We start from the raw sequence: 23199 nt of genomic DNA on the forward strand, positions 1-23199 counted from the left end.
TAGCCAGAGCAATTAGGAAAAAAAATTTTTTTAAAGGATACAAATGGGAAAGGAAGAAGTAAAATGATCCAGATGACATTATCTTATATGTAGAAAACACTAAAGAGTACACAAAAAACTGTTATAACTAATAAATTCAATAAATCTGCAGAATACATAATCAACATACACAAAAACCAACTGCATTTCTGTACACTAACAACTATCCATGAAGAAATTAAGAAAACAATCCCATTCACAACAGTGTCAAGAATAACAAAATATTTAGGAATAAACTTAACCAAGGATGTGAATGACTTACAGAATGATAATGATATAAAACTGATGAAAGAATTTAAAGACAACACAAATAAATGGGAAGATATCCCATGTTCACAGGTTGGAGGAATCAATATTGTTAAAATGTTCATACTATCCAAAGCAATCTACAAATTCAATGCAACCCCTATCAAAATTCCAGTGGCATTTTTCTGAACAGAAATAGAAAAAAATCCTAAAATTCAAATGGAACCACAAAAGACCTTGAATAGCCAAAGCAATCTTGAGAAAGAAGAAAAAAGCTGGAGGCATCACGTCTTGATTTCAAAACACATAACAAAGCTACAGTAATTAAAACAGTATGGTACTGGCATAAAAACAGAAACATAGACCATTGGAACAGAACAGCAAAAACAAAAATAAACCCATACATATATTGTATGATCAACTTATCTTCCACAAGGGTGTCAAGAATACTTAATGCAGGGGCTTCCCTGGTGGCGCAGTGGTTGAGAGACCGCCTGCCAATGCAGAGGACACGGGTTCATGCCCCGGTCCAGGAACATACCACATGCTGCAAAAGAAAAAAAAAGTGTAACTTTGGGCTTCCCTTGTGGTGCAGTGGTTGGGAGTCCGCCTGCCGATGCGGGGGACATGGGTTCGTGCCCTGGTCCGGGAGGAGCCCGCGTGCCGCGGAGCGGCTGGGCCCGTGAGCCGTGGCCGCTGAGCCTGCGCATGCGGAGCCTGTGCTCCACAGCGGGAGCGGCCACAACAGTGAGAGGCCTGTGTACCACCAAAAAAAAAAAAAAAAAAAAGAATACGTAATGCAGAAAATGTAGTCTCTTCAACAAATAGTGCTGGGGAAACTGGATATTCACATGCAAAAGAATAAAACTGGACCCTTACTTTACACTACACACAAAAATCAAGTCAAAATGGATTAAGGACTTAAATGTAAGGTCTGAATTTAAACAGCTCCTAGAAGAAAACATAGGAAGAAGTTTCATGACATTAGTCTAGGTAATGATTTATTGGATATCAGACTAAAAGTATAAGCAACAAGCAGAGAGAGACAACTAGGACTACATCAAACTGAAAAAGCTCCTATAAAGCAAAGGAAATAATCAACAGTGAAAAAGGCAACCTATGGAATGGGAGAAAATATTTGCAGACAGTATATCTGATAATGCGTTAATACCCAAAACATATAAGGAACTCATACAACTCAGTAGGAAAGAAACCAAGTAACTTGATTATAAAATGGACAAAGGACATAAACAGCCATTTCTCAAAGGAATGTATACAAATGGCCAATGGGTATATGAAAATTTGCTCAACATCAGTAATCATCAGGGAAATACAAATCAAAACCACAATGAGACATCACCTCACACCTGTTAGGATGGCTATTATCTAAAACAAACCAAAAGATAACAAGTGCTGGCGAGGATGTGGAGAAATTGGAGCCCTTGGAACACTGCTGGTGGGAATAAAAAATGGTGCAGTTGCTATGGAAAACAGTATGGAGGTTCCTCAAAAAATTAAAAACAGAATTACTATATGACCCAACACAATCCCACTTCTGTGTGTGTGTGTGTGTGCGTGTGTGTGTGTGTGTGTGTGTGTGTGTATGAAAGAACCGAAATCAGGATTTCAAAGAGATATACTCCCATGTTCACTGCAGCATTATTCACAATAGTTAAGATATGGAACAGCCTAAATGTATATCAGTGGATGAATGGACAAAGACGTTTTATATATGTACAATGGAATATTATTCCACCTTAAAAAAGAATGAAATTCTGCCATATGTGGCAATATGGATGAACCTTGAAGGCATTATAAGTAAAATTAGCTAAGTCACAGAAGGACAAATAGTGCATGATTCCACTTATATGAGGTATCTAACATGGTCAAATACATAGAAACGGGGAATAGAAAGGTAGTTGCCAGGGACTGGAGGGAAGGGAAAAAGGAGTTGCTGTTCAACAGACATTTTCAGTTCAGTATAAATTCTACAGATCAGCTGTATGACATTTTGCCAATAGTCAACAGTACTGTATTGGGCCCTCAAAAATGTATTAAGGGAAGAGATCTCATGTTTTTTTTGTGTGTGTATTCTTACAATAAAAAATAATTTTTACTTGCAAAGAATGTCAGTCTTGATCTCATTACAACTACTGCAATTATATTTCATACAGTTACCTAACTTTAAAAAATCTATATATAATAATGTATACATACATATTATGGATATTACCCCAAAATGAGTTTTCCTATGAAGGAATACAAAACCAGCATTAGGATGAATGTAAAAAATAAAATACATATTATATGTGGTATTATGTTTATATATTTATACTATGTTTATGTATTATACTATGTTTAAGTAAAAAGTGCTAATAAAAGGAGAGTGTGCTGAGATCAACCTGGGTGCAAAACCTGCACCAAGCTGAACTGGTCTTAGAACATCATTCACATTTCTTGGGCAGAGAAAGGAAAGGGGAAGCACCCTGCTCTCACGTACAGAGGCATGACCATACCGCATTTTTGACCCTGACTCTGCGTGCATCTCCCGGTCACCAAGGCCATCTGAACGCTCTGATTTGCAGAAACAACCTTCTGTATTCCCTTCATTCCAGGGAGGGCCTGCAAAGGGTTGCAGGATATTTTTCCCAACTGTTCTAGATTTCCCTGTGTCTGAAACAATCCCAGTTATATAAGTTGCACTGAATTTAGGATTATCCTTTCTTTTACTGATGCACACGTCAGTTGTCATGGGAGTCCCCAGCTGCATTTCTATTCCACAGCTCTGGTACAGGTCACGCCTGAGTGCCCTGCACATAATGTATTAACACGGTGCCAACATGGGAGACGCGGCTGCAAAGTCACCGTCAACAATAGCAGAACACTCTGCTGCTCAGAGCTAGTGATCCTGTGACAGCTGCATTTTACCAGAGCAGATATAAATCTTCAATGACATCAACTGAGAAACAAAACCAATACTGATAGTAAATAGATGACAACCGAAGAATGTGGTTCCTTCAAACTGACACTGGAGCATTATTCATGTTGAAAACGACCTCTTTTTGATTGAAACTAACTCTCAAATCTTAAAAAAATTGGTCATGGGGTTCTCATCAAATAAATACTGCATGACAATGAAAACACCCAAGCCAAAAATCTCAGACGGGACTCAGGAGACAAAAGCAAATTTCGCTTCATAAAATGTTCTTTCATGTTGCCAGCAGCATTGAATCTTTCTTCAACTATGAGCCCCCTCCTGAAAATTCTCAACTTTAAAGCAGGGTGCTACAAGAAAAGGTTTAAAGAAAGTAGAAAATGAACACAAGATTTAAAAAACTGAAAAGCAAAGGCTAAAACAAAAATTGGTGAGTATATGGGGAGAGGTAAAAGCAGGAGAACATGGTCGAGTGTTCCTGCATACATTATGTCAATTAACTCACAATATAATCCTTGATATAGGCACTACTGTCCCCATTTTACCAATGAGGAAACACACACATGACAACATGGCTAACCTGGGGTGAAGCTGAGATTTACCCTCTGATTTGTCTCCTTCTTTGGCTTCGAGCCATGTTACATATCCACTATCATCACCCTGAAATTAACATTTTAAAATCCTGAAATCTGAATTTCAAAATATCTTACTCCCTTTCCAACTTATTTCATTTCTAATGTATTTCTTTCTATTTTTAAATATTATAAATTCTGCTGAAATTCTGAAAATATGAACTTATTTTATGAACTCACACCAAATGCTATACAGGTTTCATAAAATGTCTTTCCTACTTATTAGCATTCTTCTCATTACTTGACTGTTCTGAGGATCCTGGAAAATCCTTTACATGTACTACTTCCACTCTCTCTTCACAGCAATGCTCTAAGTAGTGATTACTGTGCACGTGTCTCAAGAGAACATAGGTCCTTCACTGCTGCCCACCAGGTGCTGGACCTGGTCTGGGTGAAGATGTGCACTGGTGGAAGTGAGCCCCAAAGATATCTCTTTGGCTGCTGCTCTGTACTCTAGGACAGGAGCAGCTAAGAATAAAGGCATTTCTTCTGTCTGGGCTAAGCAGTCTGCATCTGAAACACAGCAACAGTAAAGTCTTTTGACCACAGGACTTGGTCTGGCTCCAGAACATGACATGTCCTAGAAAAGCGGCCTTCAACCTTTTTCTCATGAACTTCCTAAAATAATTTTGAAAAATTATGTACCCTCTTCACACATTTTTTAAATTGACATCTAGAATTTTTAAATATAAATTTAAAGAGTTGCAAAGGGCATAATTTCTGGTGTGTTGGAAACATTGACATTTAACTTGAAACAGTGATATCATTCTTAAGTGGATCCAAGGGAATTTATCAGAGCAAAATGATTCCACCATCGTCCATTAAAAAAAAACACACCTGTACAACTCCTCTTTAACAGAAATTTGACACTATTTTTTTATACTTTGATTCTACTTACCCTTCATAAATTTAGAATTTTAGCCTACTATATTTTAATGCTTGACCATGTTTTTTATATATTTTTTTAATCATTGTAAGGCTCAACATGGGGGGTGGAGAGTAAGAAAGAGAGAGGGAGGGAATACATATATTTCCTTCTGGAATATACCTCAACATTATAATAGTCGTATATGACAAGCCCACAGGTATCATACTCGGTAGCAAAAAACTGAAAGATTTCCTTTAAGTTCAGGAACTAAACAAGGGTGCCAAACTTACCACTTTTATCCAACATAATAATGGAAGTCCCGGCCAAAACAACTAGGCAAGAAAAATAAAAAGCATCCAAACCCAAAGGAAAAAGTAAAATTGTCTGTTGGCACATGACATGATCTCATCAATAAATGGTGCTGGGAAAACTGGATATCCGTATGCAGATGGTGTACCTTACACCACACATAAAAATCAACTAAAATGGATTAAAGATTTAAACATAAGGCATAAAACCATAAAACTCCTAAAAGAAAACACAGTGGAAAATCTCCTTGACATTTGTCTAGGCAATGATTTCTTGGATATGACACTAAAAGCACAAGCTACAAAAGCAAAAATATCCAAGCAGGACTACATCAAACTAGAAAGTGTCTGCACAGCAAAGGAAACAATCAACAGAGTGCAAAGGCAACCTATGCAATGGGAGAAAATACTTGCAAGCTGTATTTCTGATAATGAGTTTGTATCCAAAATATATAAGGAACTCATACAACTCAACAGCAAGCAAGCAAACAGACAAACAAAAAACCCAATGAGAAAATAGGCAAAGGACATAAATGGACATTTCTCCAAAGAAGATATACAAATGGCCAACAGATATATGAAAAGATGGTCAACATCCGTAATTATCAGGGAAATGTAAATCAAAACCACAATGAGATGTCACATCACACACGTTAAGGATGGCTATTTTCTACATAATAAAAGATAACAAGTGCTGGTAAGGATTTGGAAAAATTGGAAGCCTGGTTAACACTGTTGGTAGGAATACAAAATGGTGCAGTTGCCATGGAGAACAGTACTGAGGTTTGTCCAAAAATTAAAAGTAGATCTACCAAACCATCCAGCAATCCCCGTTCTGGGTATATACTCAGGGACATAAAATCCTCATCTGGAAGAGATATCTGTACTCCTATGTTCACTGCAGTATTATTCGCAGTAGTCAGCATAGGGAAACAAATTAAATATCCATCGTAGAAAGGAAATGTATATGCATACAATATAATATCACACAGCCTTACAAAAGAAGGAAGTCCTGTCATTTGCAACAGCATGGAAGTACTTGGAAGACATTACTTTAAGTGAAATAAGCCAGACACAGAAAGACAAATATTGCATGATCTCACTTATATGTGGAATCTAAAACAAAAAAAGTCAAACTCATAATAACAGAGTAGAATGGTGGTTACCAGAGCCTTGGGGGTGGAGGAAAAGGAAAGATATTGATCAAAGGGTACAAACTTTCAGTTAAAAAAGGCTTAAGCCTACACATACCCACGGGTGACCACAGCTTAATTCTAATGATACACTGAGACAGTTCAGCGTCAATTTTAACCCAGAATTTCATTCTTTCTGTTGTAAGCTCTAAGAAAATAAGTAGATGGAACACTATTATAGCAATGTCTATCAATTTGTTTGTTTCCATCCTATTTGATTGTCCCAAAATAATACAGTGATTGATAAGCAAAAACTATTTCTCCATCATTCAGCAGCTGAAAACTTGAATAAATCCTTCAGCAACTTTGCTGAAAGCAGAGAAATAGACACCATCTAATTTACAGGAGGATTTATTACATCACAGGTAAATTGCTTTCCCAAAACTAACAGGAACATCTAAATTTTTCCTTTTGAAAGGTGATGTGGAGGTTTTTTTCCACTCCAGAACAAACACACCGTGGTTAAGACTCAAGTTGGGTTAGAGGTGTACCTTTTTGTGTAAAGTCAAGGAAGGGAGACGGAAAGTGGCTTGAGAGAGAACTGGCATTTAGCAGGTTCTTTCCTAGATAGAAGGGCTTTAGGGGAGAGGACTTATGAACTAGAGGAATCATATATCAATTCTATTAAAACTGAACTTGTGCCTGTCTATCCCTTGGCAAGTCATCTTGTTTACGCAGGTGGTCCCCCATCTCAGGGTAGTCAGCACAGCAAGGATCTGGAAGAGATCCTGAATCCCAGCCTCAAGTTACCACACAGAAGCAGAAGAAATGGCCCTTTAAAGTGAATATGTTTTCCAAGGAATTTCTAGAAAAATGGGAGCTTGGGGTGTGAGAATGAGGACTAAACATCGTGTTAATCAGGGTAGGTACTGGCTCAAGTGTCATAGCCTGACACCTACTGAGAGACTGTATTTTTTAATACTCTAAATAGTAGAGAAAAGAACTTCCATGAGCCATATTACTTGGGGCTGGTGCTAGACAGGAACCAGGAGGTATATTATAGAGCCTTTGTCTTTAAGGAGCTTCCAATTTACTTGAGCCATCTGCTAAGAAAGTTAAATTCAAGCAGGAAGAGGATATGTGGGTGATGTTATTAAAGCAGTAGCTCAGGGGAAGCAGAAGGCAGGCAGCTAGAGGATGCATCATTCTAGGACGGAAGGGTGTGATGTCAGCAGTTCCGGGCAGCACGAGGTGTATCTCCCAGGAAGTGCACCAGAGAAAAGTTAAATGTGTACATTCCCCATGACAGAAGGCATTTGCTACCCAAGAGAGGATTACAAAGAGTACCTACATTAAAAGACATTTTGCCCCTTCACCTCTTCCCCTCATCCCCACCTCCACCCTACCCAAAATTGGTAGAAAGAGCATACGAGCAGGCAAAACAAGAAGCATGTGAGGAACAGAGAGCAGTACCCTTTCCCCCGGGCAGGTTTCTGGGAAAGCTGGGAGGAAGGAAAGGAAAACCCTACCCTTTTGAAATGGGTAGGTTTTGACTTAAAGTGGTCTGAAATTTTAATACCCGAACATGTTATTTAATACCTGAAAATGGGCAGCAAAGCTATGGTTTCTGCCAAGATCTCTCCCAAGGGCAGGGGAGGGTGATCCTGGAGCACGTCTGAGAGCCGTACCAGTAGAGAAGTTAAGTTTTTTGCTACTTACACTTTGCCAAATTTATCCCATGCAATAAACTGGCTATCCAGATCAAATAAAATAATGATGAAAGCAACTGCAAAACACTGCTCTGGAAGAGTCACGGATTATAAGGGGCAGTTATTTACAAGCTGCAAATCCATCCTCGAGATGTTGATAATCACAGTTACATACACTTTCTCCCAAGCTCTCTCACTGCTGTTTTCCATCAGTGCTCTTCAGCAAGCATCTGGAATCTTCATCGATCACATTTTCCCCTCTAATTCAGATGCCACCAATTATGAGGATCCACACATTAGCTTCCTTTACTTGCAAATAAACTCTCCATGAATGTAGTTTCTGTATACGGCCAGTGTTTGTCTCTTTAGGCCTCATTTTCTTCAGCACCAGCAGTATGAGTTTTAGAGAAATGTTATTTCTGGTGAATTTATGTAAGAGGAAGGAACCTCATATTTTTAAAGATGGAAATGATAAAAGATGAAATTTGTGTGCTGTTTGAGTGTTTTCCTTTTGATTCATTAAAAACAGGCATACTTTTTGATAGAACATTTAAAAATGTAGTATATTCTCTCTCTCATCAGCAAGAGTAGCTGGCTGATGAATTACACTTCAAAACTAATGCTGGCATTAGTAAATTAAAATGAAAACTACTATGTTTTTAAAAAGCACGGTTACCTTTCTATTGGTTTATTTGAAATCTGTATTTAATTTCTCTTAAACACTTGTCCTAGTAGCTTGTCATTCTGATAAGCTTTCCATTTACAGCGGCAATATTCTTTCAGTAGTTTCACAGATTATTACAATTATGGTTCAGAATTTAAAGTTTCCAGAAACGGGTAGTGAAGCCTGTGTTTCCCATCATTTTCATGAGGTAGAAGAACGTTCTATCCTAAAAACCATAAATATATTTCTCTAATGATGCAACTCATCAGTTTTTCTTACTGCTCCCTGCCTTTCTGTTTTATTACTTTGAAGGGGGGGTGGGGACAGAGACCAATTAACCTTCAAAGGTCTTTAATAAAACAGCATTATGGATGAACGAGATAGAGAGTATAGCAAAACACAGTGTTGCTTCCCCAGGATCTTTTCTTGTGTGTGGCAAGAACATTTAACATGCGATCTACCGTCTTAAAGAATTCTTAAGAGTATGATGCGGCATCGTTAACTATAGGTGTGATGTTGCACAGCAGCTCTCTAGAATTTAGTCATCTTGCATGACTGAAACTTTAAGCTCCTCAAATAGCAACTCCCCATTCCCTGCTCCCCCAAGTTCCTGATTTGTTTTTAACAACGCATTTCCTTCCTTCTACTTCCCCAGAACCAAGGTCTATCTTGGCCCTCCACAGGGTATTATTAGCTTTTATGCTTTTAGGCACTCAAAGGATGCTCATCATCTGCAGGGAAAGTGCTTTAAGATCACTACGTATCAGGAGATTGGCGACCACTACATGACCATGACAAGTCACTCCCTACCCCCCTTTCAGCTTCAGCTGTCGTCTGACTACCCCTCCACTTCCTTTCAGCTGGTATCGTTAAGGGTATGGGCTAAAACTGAAATAATGAAACGTCTGGAAATGGTAGGAAGCTATAAAAGTGGAGCAACAATGCTTCTGTACCTCATTCATAGAGAACAAAACTTTCCCTGGTTGACCGAGAGACTATGAAACGATGACTTAAAAATTCAGAAGTAACAGAATTTTCTCCACTGAAAATACCATTTGTCTACATTCCTTTCCCTATATTAAAAAATCAAAATTAAAAACAAAACTTTAATAGATGACCTCACTACCACTCTTCACAAATCAAACTTGTCTCTAAACACCACTTTTATTAGATCCCAGGTTCCATATTCTAAGTCATGTACCAACCTCACATGCTGTTTTCCATGTAACTGCTGGCAGGAAATCTGAATTACAAGAATGAAATAAGCAATGGCTAGAAATTGTGATTACATTTATTGGAAATATGGACTAAATAAGGCACTTTAATTAGTATCAGACAGAAGAATGAATTGATCTCCAACAAAGCACAAAGTGTTGAAGCAATAAGATTTAGAAAACGTGTCCAAGACATAATTCACTGTGATGATGGAGGAGACGAATCTCTTTCCTGTTGTGCAAAATGAGTTCAAGATAAAAGTCACCCCACTGCTGAAAAGCTGCAGTTGGTCAGCATTCAGGAGATACATTTTTAAGGAAATCTGCCCCTGGGATACAATGAAAAACAAAAATCTTTTAATTCTTTTTAAAAGTTAACTCAGTCTGCCTGAAGAAACAGGTAAGATATTTTAGCCAAACTTCCTTGTGAAAAGAGTAATCAAAAGCATATTGGAGGCTTAAGTGTAATATTTTCTCTCTAACTCACAAGTGTTTTAATTCATTTAAATTATGCATGTATATGTTCCCTATTGTAGCATCTCTTTATGAATACATTGAGTTTATTAGAAATAAAATGAGAAGTATTCTGTGAAAACTTTGACTATTTGTGGAAAAAATTGTTAAAATAACTACTTATGTAAAAATTAACTCATTTGATTGACCAAATATTTAAGTATCAATTAAATAAAAGACTTTGTAGAGATTATGCTAAGTGAAAAGAAGCCAGATACAAAAGACTACATTTTGCATATCATTTACATGAAGTGTTCAGAAAAAAAATGACAGAGCTAGAAGGCATACGAGTGTTTTCTCGAAAGTGAGTAAGATTGCAAATGGGAATGAGGCAACTTTGTGAAATAATGTGTTTTGAAACTGAATTGTGATGATAGTGGCACAAGTGTATAAATTCATTAAAAATCATCTAAATTTCAGTAAAAGAATTTTATGCTATATAAACTATACCTCAGTAAAACTTTAAGAAAAGATTCTGTAAAAATATCATGACATTGAGATTCTAAGGGCATTTGCACTCCCTTGAGAAATCACGGAGTACTAGAGTAGGGTAGTGTTTGTGACACCCCCCCCCCACAAATTAATATATTGAGGCCCTAATCCCCAATGTGATGGTATTTGGAGGCGGGGCCTTTGGGAGGTAAGTGGGCTCAGATGAGGTCATGGGAGTGGAGACCCATGAGAATACTGGCGTCCTTATTATGGGATGAAGAGAAATGAGATCTGTCTCTTTACCATGTGAGGACACAGCAAGAAGGCAGCCATCTGTAGGGCAGGAAGAGGGCTCTCACCAAGAACCCAACCTAGCAGGGCTATTATGGTTCACTATATAATCAGGATTAGTAACCAGAAAATACCCACAAAGAAAAATCTATCTCCAGATGGTTCTACTGGTAAATTCTACCAAACACATAAAAAATAATTAATACCAATTCTTCATACCCTTCCAAAAAGTAGAAGAATTTCATGAGGCCAATATAAAATCAGACAGATGCCAACAAAAAAAAGGATATTATAGACCAATCTCTTATGAATATAGATTTTAAAAATACTAGAGAAAATAATCCAGTAGGAAAAATAATTATAGGGGCTTCCCTGGTCACACAGTGGTTGAGAGTCCGCCTGCTGATGCAGGGGACATGGGTTCGTGCCCCGGTCCGGGAAGATCCCACATGCTGCGGAGCAGCTGGGCCCGTGAGCCATGGCCGCTGAGCCTGCACGTCCGGAGCCTGTGCTCCGCAACGGAAGAGGCCACAACAGTGAGAGGCCCACGTACTGCAAAAAAAATTATATACATCACGGCCAAGTGGCAATTATGCAAGGTTGGTTTAACACCCCCACTCCGCCAAAAGCATATAATGTAACGTACCATATTGACAGAATAAAAGGCAAATACCATATGGTCATCTCAATAGATGCAGAGAAAACATTTGACAAAATCCAACACCCTTTCATGGAAAAAAAACCACTCAAACTAGGAATAGAGAGGAATTTCCTCAAACTGATAAGGGGCATCTATGTAAAAGGCACAGGTAACATCATGTCTCATTAGCCTAGATGAATAAACAAAACGTGGTATATACATACAATGGAATATCATTCAGCCACAAAAAGGCGTGAAGTCCTGACACATGCCACAAGATGGACGAACCTTGAAAATATGCTAAGTGAAAGAAGCCAGTCACCAAAGAGCACATATTATTGTTATATATGATTCCTTTTATATGAAATGTCCCCAAAAGGCAAATCCATAGACACAGAAAGTCAATTAGTAGTTGCTTAAGGCTGAGGTGATTTGAGGCTGATACGTAAAAGGTAAAGAGTTTCTCTCTGAGGTGATGACTATGTTCTAAAATTGACGATGGTTGCATAATACTGTGATTATACTAAACCAGCTAATTTTTAAAACAGACACCAAACCCCTCCCTTGACTCCATATGCCTTGCTAGAAATGGTCCCAGTTTCTCTGTCTCACACAGCCTCCTCTTGAGAGGTTTTAACCTCTTAAAGAGCTGTTTATCCTCATTATTTTCACTTCACCATGAATTAGTAAATTCTGACTGAGTACCTACGAGGTGCTAAGACGTAAGATCAATAGGACAAGAGCTCTGTCCAAAAGGACAGAGGAAGGGAAACAGTACAAGATACACAGATGAGGAACCCATTAATCTAAAAATTATCAAGTGATGAGCCAGAAAATACCCCCTTAGCATTGCGTTGTCTAAAGGAAGGGGCTGTTCTCAGCAAGTGATGTTTAAGTTTCTCAGTACTAAGGATCCAGCTATAAAAAAGGTAAGGGACAGAGCAACTGCAGGCAGAGGGAAAAGCAAGTGCAATGATGAGAGAAGGCTGAGAGGAACTTCATGAGGTCCAGGGAGGCAGAACAGTAACTGACCGGAGGAACAGAGAGACAAGGTGAGGTCCCAGAGGTAATGAGAGGCTGGTCAGGGGAGACCTGTAGGGCTTTGTAAGGCAGAGTGAGAAGTTTCAGTTTGTTTCTTCTCAATCCCATAATATTTTGTGCACATCTGTCCTGTTACACTTAATTCTCTGTATACCTCCTTAGACTTTGCCCCAAAGAAAATCAAAGTTTCTCGTTCATCTCTATCTAGCCAGTGCTCAGCCAGAATCTCAGAGGTTGAGGTTTCCTGAATGAAGAATCCACATATTGACACCGTTATAAGGCAAAAATCCTAAGGCCTGTAAGAAATTCTAAATAAAGTTTAAATGGAAGAAAAAGTGTTATCGAAAGGCAATGTGCAAATGAAGGCCAGGCAATTTTCATTTAAATTCCCCTGGCCCACGTGGTTATTTCTACCAGAGACTGTGATGTTTCCCACGTTTGAATCAGTTAAAAAGAACATCTTCCAAACTTAAACTCACTCCCAGAATCTGAAACATAAAACTGCCAGCAAAGAACAGCTTTAGCATCTCTAGTTACTGCACGGTAGTCATTAACCGGTTCTCTAACTCAAGCCTACTCGCTAAAGTATCCCAAGATGTTGTCTAGTATCTACCTCAGCACCACCACAGAGCTATAATACACAGAAATGGAAAAGCTATAGATTACATTTCTAGTAACTGAAATAGGATCAAGCACTGCCTTTTAAATAACACATGATAAAAACACATGCATTCCTTACAAGTGACTTACAAACATTTAATTACCTAATAATTAGCTTCACATTTGCATGTTGGATTTTCTGTTTGTGCTACACAGGGATTCTGCATAGCTCTAATTATAGCCTCATTATCCAGAAAGGCACACACTGATTCTAACACAGTTGAGACAAAGCTAGCCAAATAACAGCTTCAGAGTGTAAAACCATACGATTCTTCAAAGAGATAAAGCACATTTCTTCAAGAAGGAAGAAAGGCTTCCCTGGTGGTGCAGTGGTTGAGAGTCCGCCTGCCGATGCAGGGGACATGGGTTCGTGCCCCGGTCTGGGAAGATCCCACATGTCACGGAGCGGCTGGGCCCGTGAGCCATGGCCGCTGAGCCTGCGCATCCGGAGCCTGTGCTCCGCAACGGGAGAGGCCACAACAGTGAGAGGCCCGCGTACCGCAAAAAAACAAAAAAAAAGAGGGAAGAAAAACACATTTTTTTCAGCTGGCTTACTGTGGCCTTGAGGCTTCGGCCTGGTCTGTCTGCAGTTTTTCTCCTCCTTCCACTTCCATTGTACAGTAAACAATTCGATTGGGAGCGACTGACTTCAAACCTTCCACTTCCATTATGACAATCTAAGGATAAGAAAAACGTTTCACTGATTCGTCAAGCTGACAACACTTAGCAATAGAGACGGCAGTATGAACTACATATGATTAGGAAGACCAACTGATAACATTATCTGGCAATATCATGGTATTTTATCTTCTTTATAATCCACCTTTATTCATGGAAGGCAAGTAACATTTTGAGAAAGTCTGGTATCTGAAGACACATCTCCTGCCAGTTATGAGAGATTCAAGTCTCTAAATATGAGCCACAATGAAGTAAGTGAGATATAAACTCAGAGCCTGAAAAGAAATTATGGCAGGTCTGCATGAGGCAAAGCAGAATTATTAATGAAAATTCAGTGCATGTGTTAAAAGGATTCAGGTTGAATTCCACATAAGGCGACTAGTAGACACTGTCACCATCACACCAATTCATTGATACCAATACATGACGTCAGAAAATTTCTATGTTCACTTATTTTATATGACTACTAGCATTTATAAAAGAATTTTCTTCATAGCTACTGTTTACCTTATGAAAAGATGGAAAATATAACTTGGCAATGAATATCTTACTATTAACTTGACAAGGAAAACAATTTTCCCCATCCATTAAAGGTATATACCAATTTGATGTAGTCTACTGGAAAAGGGTGGAAAGACTGATATTACCTTATATATTTGTAACTCCTGGGGGAAAGGGAAACATAGTTTTCAAGTGTGCTTTTTATGTCTGTATAAAAGACTACCAATCTTAAAATACTGTAACCTAACATTCTTACTGGATGTACACATAAAATATAACTATTACTAAATATCATTTATAATAGTTTTTTAAAATCAAAACTTGCATCATTCAGTTTCCTAAATTCTCAAAATTAATAAAATATATTCAATGACCTTTTTATACATGCACATGTATTGATCTCCTGTTGTATATGTATAAACAAGATTAATAGCATCATTCATGCCACGTAGCTACCAAAATATCCACTAAAAAGATGTGTGTCAGGGCTTCCCTGGTGGCGCAGTGGTTGAGAGTCTGCCTGTCGATGCAGGGGACGTGGGTTCATGCCCCGGTCTGGGAAGATCCCACATGCTGCGGAGTGGCTGGGCCTGTGAGCCATGGCCGCTGAGCCTGCACGTCCGGGGCCTGCGCGTCCGGAGCCTGTGCTCCGCAACGGGAGAGGCCACAACAGTGAGAGGCCCGCATACCGCAAAAACAAAACAAAACAAAACAAAAAAAAAGATGTGTGTCATTTATTGATCTTTTAATACATTATGAAAATCATTACACTCTTCATAGAGTTCTGATATGAAAGTTCAGGCAAAAAGCCTCAAAGGAACAAACCATCTTAAAAGAAGTTTTCTTCCTTTCAGTTCTGGTACAACAGCTTTTTTTTTGTAAATACAAATGTCTATTATTTTTGTTGCATTTTTTCATAAAAACATATGGGAAACTGATCACCAAAAAATACGGGTCAAATTCAGAACAATTTTCCTCCCCCAATCAAGGCTTTTGTCATTTTGTCACACTGAAACGCATACCAACATATGAATTAAAATGAAGACAACTGAAAACAGACTATGAGAATTGATAATAGTAACACTTTTCACAGTCGCTCTAATACTCAAGGAAGTTTAGATGAAGTACTAAACATGAAGCAGAATTGAGTACACAAGATAAATCTAGAAATCCTGATGGCACTGTTTCCTATATGGGAATATGACTGTCCTGCATCTCTTTCTGTAGCGTGTTTAATAGCCAAAGTGCAAGAGAGAAGAAAGGAAGCATCTGCTTAACACTATTTCTGTCACCTCTACTACAAAGCTACTATAAACAGGACCTCCTAAAACATACGAGTTGTGAAACAGTTTTCTGTCCCTCAAAACAATGCTCCCGTCTGTTCCGGGAATGTTCTATCCTGCAGAATTGCCACTTTCAAAAGACGTAACTTCTGTTATGAATCCACACATATAAGTAAATAAAACACAGTTCTACAGATCTGACTTCCAAAAGGAATTTGAAACGTGCAGCTAGTCTCAATCATTAATGATAAAGGCAGCTAAGAATTCCATGGACCATCAACTAACCTAAGTTATCTTAGGCAACTGTTTCAACCAATTGCCAGTAAAACTTGATAATGAAACTACAGAAAATAAAGCTGATCCGTGTTCTGCCTTTTCTTCCCAGATCTCTGGATAACTGACGTAATCAGGATAAAACAAAGTTATCCTAGAAGCATAAAGAAGGGAGGCATGTACAAAATATGAAACCAGATAACACGCTTCTGAATAATGCACTGTCCGCCCACAGAGTTACATGGCACTCAGGCATGTGCGGGTTGTGGGTAAAGGCAGCTGAGCAGTATGGTGAATAGGGGGACCACACACGTACCTCCAAACACAGAGGAGGTCACAGGGTCTGCCGGCCCTAAAACACTCAGTGTGAACATCAACTATATTCATGCCACTGACACCATTCCCCTTACAACAGACTCATAACTTCATGGACGAACGTTTTCCTAACCTTACTTGAATATTAAATTGTAACAGACCGTTGTTTGGCTTAGTGTTTTGTGAGTTAGCTTGTCTCTTGCTTTATAAGTCTCTCTGAAGGCTTCATAAATGAAGAGACATAAGAGTAATCTTGTGAGGCTAACTGCTGTGTTTTGATACCATCAAAGTTCCCAATTCAATAAACAATTATTGAGTCAACGGTTTTAGGCTGTTGGCACTGTTTTAGGCTCCTGGGATACCTCAGTAAACAAAAAAGAAAAAAAAAAGACTTTAACTTCCTAAAGCTTACATTCTAGTAAAGAAAGCCAGATAATGAATAATAAATATAATAAATAACTGATTTATATGTTAGGTGGTGTGGTGCAAGAAGGGAGGAGTGGGTAGAAATTTTAAAGAAATGATAAAATTTTTAGCAGTGTTTCAAATCTGCACTTATTCCTTTGACTCAGACTTCAGTTCCTAGAAAAACTCCTTCTCCACTGGGCCAGCTCTAAGCCTGACGGATGAAATGTGAAACTCTTAAAAGGGATTAACTGCTTGCCCTTCAGAGTTGTCTTAGGCTGAAATCTGGTGTCTGATGAGCGAGGCCTGGATAATGGGCGAGAGATAATTATTCAATTTAGCTAGGCTGAGGTCAGAGGCCTTGGGGCTGGAGGAGGTACCTGGTCCATTCCCTCAGGTGTCCCATAGACAAGCACTGTGTAGTCTGCCCTGAAAGAGACTTCATTTTGTTGTGAGACACAACTCCTCTGTAAAATACTGTAGGCAACATGGAACAGATCTGTACTATGCCATGATAGGAAAATATCTGCCTCATATAGACCTAGTAACAGAGGATGTCAAAACGATTGTAAAAATATGGAAGCTTCTCAGACCATGGCAAAATGAAGTTTTAACTCATTTCATCCTCCTAACACCCTTTTATTGCTAACTGAACAACCCTGTTTAACATACTGGCAATGAAGCACAGAATAACAATTCATAGTTTCACAAAAAAACTAACTCATGGGGCTTCCCTGGTGGCGCAGTGGTTGAGAGTCCGCCTGCCGATGCAGGGGATGCGGGTTCGTGCCCCGGTCCAGGAAGATCCCACATGCCGCGGAGCAGCTGGGCCCGTGAGCCATGGCCGCTGAGCCTGCGCTCCGCAACGGGAGAGGCCACAACAGTAAGAGGCCCGCGTACGGCAAAAAAAAAAAAAAAAAAAAAGAAAGAAACTAACTCATGAGCATAATTTTGTTTTCAAAAGGGAAAGACAATTCATAAAAGCTAATTACTTAACAATGGTGTAAGATTTTTAAACAATAGAGAAAAGAGAAAGTGTTTTGAACTGTTTTCAGTTTTGCATGCTTATAGAGATAATGGTAGGTTCAAACATTACACAAATCATTTGCTTTCCAAATTATTTTTTATTATTAATGAATTTAAATGCCAAACTCTTGTTAGAAAAAGTTAGACTGTAATTAAAGAATTGACTTTGTTTTGTATAAAACCTTAAGAAAAAAAGAGTTGGCAGTTTTCATTTTAGTTGGCAGGAAACCTGACGCAGGAATGATTGGGAAATTCTACACCTGAGATACTATGTAGTTTCAAATTAAACATCCTGAGGTTATGAGGTTAAAGAGATTGAGAAGAAACCCAGGAACAAAGCCACTTGGCAAAGTTATTAGCTAATCCCTGAACTGGGTATGGAGTCAGAAGAAAATCTCCTATTTCTACCCTGACACTGAATTGAATCTATTAGCCTACAAAGAAAATGTTAGCCTGGAAGGGAAGAAAGACAGGCAGTTGTCTTATCCTCAAGCTTGAATTTCTCTTAGAGTTGAACAAGTGGAGGAAAGAACAGAAGCAGACATTTGCTTTTTCTGCCATAAACGAAGCAAGTCAAGTGTAAGAGGCATCAACAAAAAAATCTAAAGCTGTACCTCCTAAGACTCCACATGTTTTGCTTTGTCAACGAGCAACTCAAACAGCAGTACCGGGACCTAGCAGAGAGAGTGCATAACAACGCAAGAGAGGAGTTACAAGCTTGAATTTTTGAGAGGCTAAGAATTTAAGCTGGATAGTGCAAGCGTATGTGCGGGTGTTGGGTATAAACCCATACACATATCCATGGATCAGCCCATATACAGAGTTTAGCAGTGAGGAAATGCCATCATGAAAAATATCCACAGGGAGCAGTAGGGGTCAGTGATCAATGTCTGTGGTTTCCAGTGATCTGTATAAAAGGGATGAAACTCTGAAGTCTTGGAGAACACAATTTTAAATGCACAACATTTATTCTCGTTTCTTTTTTTTTTTTTTTTTTTTTTGCGGTATGCGGGCCTCTCACTGTTGTGGCCTCTCCCGTTGCGGAGCACAGGCTCCAGACGTGCAGGCTCAGTGGCCATGGCTCAGGAGCCCAGCCGCTCCGCGGCATGTGGGATCTTCCCGGACAAGGGCACGAACCCACGTCCCCTGCATCGGCAGGCGGACTCTCAACCACTGCGCCACCAGGGAAGCCCTACTCTCATTTCTTTTTAATGATATTTACTGTACCTGTAATGAAATGGCAAATCCTAGAAAGGAAGAAGTCTTTACTTCTCATCATCTATAGTACCAATACTGTACACTACAGCTGGTTTATGCGATTTGATTCTAGAAAGATGATCTCGTAGTTAAAGCAGATTAAAAACAAGAATAACCAAAAGCTTGAAAGGAGTTTCCAAATTACAGAGAATTCAATTATGTGTTTAAATCCTATTTCCACTCAAGCGTGTTTCAGTGCTTACTCTACCAATAAATTTCCACCAGCCTAGGTGGCGCCAAGAACACTTGCCTCAAAACTTGTATTATTTTATTATTTAACCCTAACACCACTGTTACGTTTAAAGGACAATTTGCGTTAATTTGCATTCACTCTCTGATTGTCTAGCAAATGAAGAATAATTTAACTTCTTCAAAATATATTACATTGCTTTAAATTTGAAACGTTACCACCAAGGTCAGCGGAAATGACCCTGTAGCCTCATTTACACTGCCGGAAGCAAACACGGGATAAAGCCACTTACCTCTAAGGTGAATGACAGCACCACGTCGGACTTTGACAGCTGAATCTCATTCTCATCTCCTATGTCCAAAAAGGCAGAATTCTGCGAACGTTTTAATTTTTGTAATTTAAATTCTGGACCACCTTTCGAAACTGGAAGACTCTCCAAATTGGCCATTAGCAAATTCACTGAAGACCGCAACTCTTCTATATACATATTCTCCATCTCTTTTGCTATAAATCTGGGGAATTTTCTTTCCTGGAAAATAATTTTTAAAATAATAATGTTACACAAGTCATATTTCAATTTTATCGTAAAAGATTATATGGTGGATATATACTCGACTGTCTTAGAAATTGTGATGCTCAATGATACTTTAGTCTCTAGGCTTTAAAGCCTCAGGCTTTGGCAATTTTGATTATATTTAACTGTACCTTATCTACGTTATGGAGGATCATTATCATAAAAAATGAATCACATGATATACATTTTCAGCTTAACTTTATTTTTGATATGGTATTTATTTAAGGGAAAAACCAACTCTAAAAAACATACATGTAAAAAGTTTTAGTGTATAGATGAATCTTAATTAGCCACTGATATCTTTGAAATACTTGGAACAACTGGTCTATAAGAAGAATGTTCAGTATATACTGCTCTGACTGTTAAGAAACAAACATTTTAACAGTATCTCTCTTTCATACCACTGATGTGTTAGGCATTCAAATTGAAAAACATTTACTATGAAATACAAATATGGCCATACTTCTAAAATTAGTTAACTTTCATGTCATACAAATGTATCAAGATCCCTTATTGCCATAAATTCAGTTTTTTAGTAAAGGTTTAGAAAAAATTAAGTTTAAAGCCTAATGTAAATTTATGATAAAAGCTGTACATGAAAAAGTAGTAATATCAAATTAGGAGATTCAATTTTCTTCCCAAATTACATGAGTGTTGCCATTCAGTCCTCAGACCTCTGCAATCAGACTTCTGTTTCTTTCACTCAGTTAAAAGGACATTCCAAGTATTGATACTTAGATAGATATTAACAGCTATTGCCAAATTGCCCTTGGAGAAGGTTATACCCATTTACATTCCCACAAATAGCAAGTGAGGTTTCCTCATACTCTTGGCTCTTTCTTTAACCTGTGACAGCCTGGCACTTAGGTCTTCTCTCTGAAAGGTAGAGGGTATACAGCTTTATGATGGGAAACGCGATGTAATGTAATGACAGCGGTATAAAACTGGCTGGGGGATGACAGCCTCAAGCTGCCATCATTCAAATGAATGACTGCCTAATGTTCCAGAAAAATCAATGCCTTTACTACTGTCTCCTTTGGCATCATTCAAACTGTTACCTAAGAAATCCCCATCTCCAGGGTGAATGGAATACATCCACAATGCATTCATCAACCTGCCCCTGGTCTGACTCACTTGCACCAGTTTGTTCATGGGCTGGAAAGGAGCATCTGGCACCACCTCATGAATCAGTCCCAGAGTCCTGGACCACCTGTTTTCCTTTTTCCCCAATATAATCTTGACATATTTCTTTTAAAATAATTTACATATAATCAATGTTAAAATTGCGTATTTATATCACAGAGAGATTAAATATCTACATCCATAATAAACTTTCCCAAGGAAGATTCTTAAGTATCCTTTTAATATTCCTCTATAGCTTGAAGCAACATTCCCACACAGTAAGTTTGCATCCTCAGGAAAGACACATAACTACTCAGTTATATAATAACTTGGATTCCTTTGGGGATGCAGGGAATAATGTTTTGGATAGTTTTTCAATACATGCAAAAGAGGAAAAAGATAAAATAAAGCATAAAAACATTTTTACATTTGTGGACTAATTTTAAAAGCTGTCATAAAAAGCATCCAAAACTCAGATATAAGGCAAAAAGGTGAGGGAACAGGTCCTTCCAATGTCATATGTGAGCAAAGGCCATCCAAGGACCGACCATGTGGGGGAAATGTACCTAGTTCAATTTACTGTTTACATTGATTAAAGATCCTGTTTACAAGTGAAGTCACACGTTACTTTGTAGAATTTTGTGTGGTAAAGATATAAATAATGTGTGTCTGGTGACTAAGATAATCCAATGGTTATAGTTTAAATCCCTGTTAGAAATTAACCACTGTTTTTTTTTAACCACTTTTATATCTAATACTTGAATCTTATTTTAACTTTGCCTAAAAACACCTACTTTTCAAATGCCCTTCAGACTAGTTTTAACATCTAACTAGTATGCTCATTAATTATACACTGAGTACAATCATTATTGTTTGTTCATTTTATATTCATGTAACAGTCACAGTTTTGCCTTTCAGAAACATTTTAGCAAAGCAAAAGGCAAATATATCACGTTTGAAAGTTTGGATGTACCAGTTATTTTCTCCAAATTTTTAAGGTGTTTTTTAATGGAAAACTTAGCATTAGCACATGAAAAAAAAATCTATTCTTACTTAGCTTTCATTAAAAACACTTCAGTCATTATCATTTTTCAAAGAACAGACTGGCAGGAATCACCCAAATTGACTGTTTCATCAGCATTTTCAAACTTTTCAGGAAATAGACTATACTAGATTTTCTTTTTCTCTCTGGGGAAAAAACCCCAACAACTCTCTTTTAAAGCTTTGAGGTTTGTCGATAATATTTCATAAATTTTATTTAGCCTGCTTATGTTGCCTCTTTCTTGGAAACAAAAACAACTGTACAACTAATGTACATATTAAATTTGATCTTTTAAATTAGAACAGCATCAGAAATAGGGTTATTCTGTAGTTTACCTGTGAGTTGTTCCTATAAACCACAGTTTCAACGTTCTAATTTAGTCCTCTGTACAGCTTAGCCCATTAGCAGCCCTAACGCACTATATACATTAAAAAAAAATTTGCTCCATAAAATTTCCATTATTCAACTTTAGTCACTGTAAGAGTTCTTAACTTTCCAGTAGATGAAGCATGGACCAGAGTGGTAGGATGAACGCAGTGACAACTGTCAGATCGTGGAAATACTTTGAAGATAGATAGAAATGGATTTCCTGATAAATTTGGCATGAGGAAAAAAGGAGGCAAAGATGATTCCAAGTTTCTGACCCTGATGTACTAGAAAGACAGTACTGCCAAGAACTGGCCTACCCTGACCACTTGACTGGAAATTTTCAACACTCTCCTTCCCTCCCACATTCCCGATTCTACCTTCTCTGCTTTATTTTCTAAGTAGCAAATGTTCACCTTCCATAATTCAGTTACAGTAATTACTGTAAGTCTCTCCCAAATAAAATGTAAGCTCCCTGAGGGCATGGCAGGAATATTTTTGTCTGGTTTTATCCTAAGAGAACTACATTTGTCTGGATGTATCTCAAGTGCCTAAAATAGTGCCTGGTTATCTTAACAGGTGTTCAAGAAATATTTATTCATTGAATTTATGAATAGTAAAATTCAGGCTCCAAAAGGTTAAATAAGTTGCCTATATCGAGGAAACAGCAATCATGGATCTGGCCCACAGGTCTTTCTGGCCCAGTCCAGTCATATTTTTTTCTCCTACTACTTCCTAATTATGCCTTGGCTAAAATATTAAAGTCAATATTTACATCCCTTGAAACAGACTTCTGCCCTGTGGCTTCAGTGTTATTATACTGTGTTGTAAAGCATGACAGG

General features: G+C 38.1%; 1 protein-coding gene across 7 annotated transcripts in view; it reads right to left on the minus strand.

The window, feature by feature from the left end:
- The window catches only part of CADPS2 (calcium dependent secretion activator 2), a 486383-nt gene that overhangs the window by 285907 nt on the left and 177277 nt on the right, over positions 1–23199 (minus strand). For all 7 annotated transcript variants that reach the window (XM_079931397.1, XM_079931396.1, XM_079931395.1 and 4 more), the window contains 2 exons: positions 19546–19782; positions 13881–14002 (listed from right to left, as the gene is read on the minus strand). In XM_079931397.1, coding sequence (XP_079787523.1) covers positions 13881–14002; positions 19546–19782 — 359 coding nt within the window. The remainder of the gene's footprint in view (positions 1–13880; positions 14003–19545; positions 19783–23199) is intronic.

This window comes from Stenella coeruleoalba (genome assembly GCF_951394435.1).
Source record: "Stenella coeruleoalba genome assembly, chromosome: 9".
Taxonomy (NCBI): domain Eukaryota; kingdom Metazoa; phylum Chordata; class Mammalia; order Artiodactyla; family Delphinidae; genus Stenella; species Stenella coeruleoalba.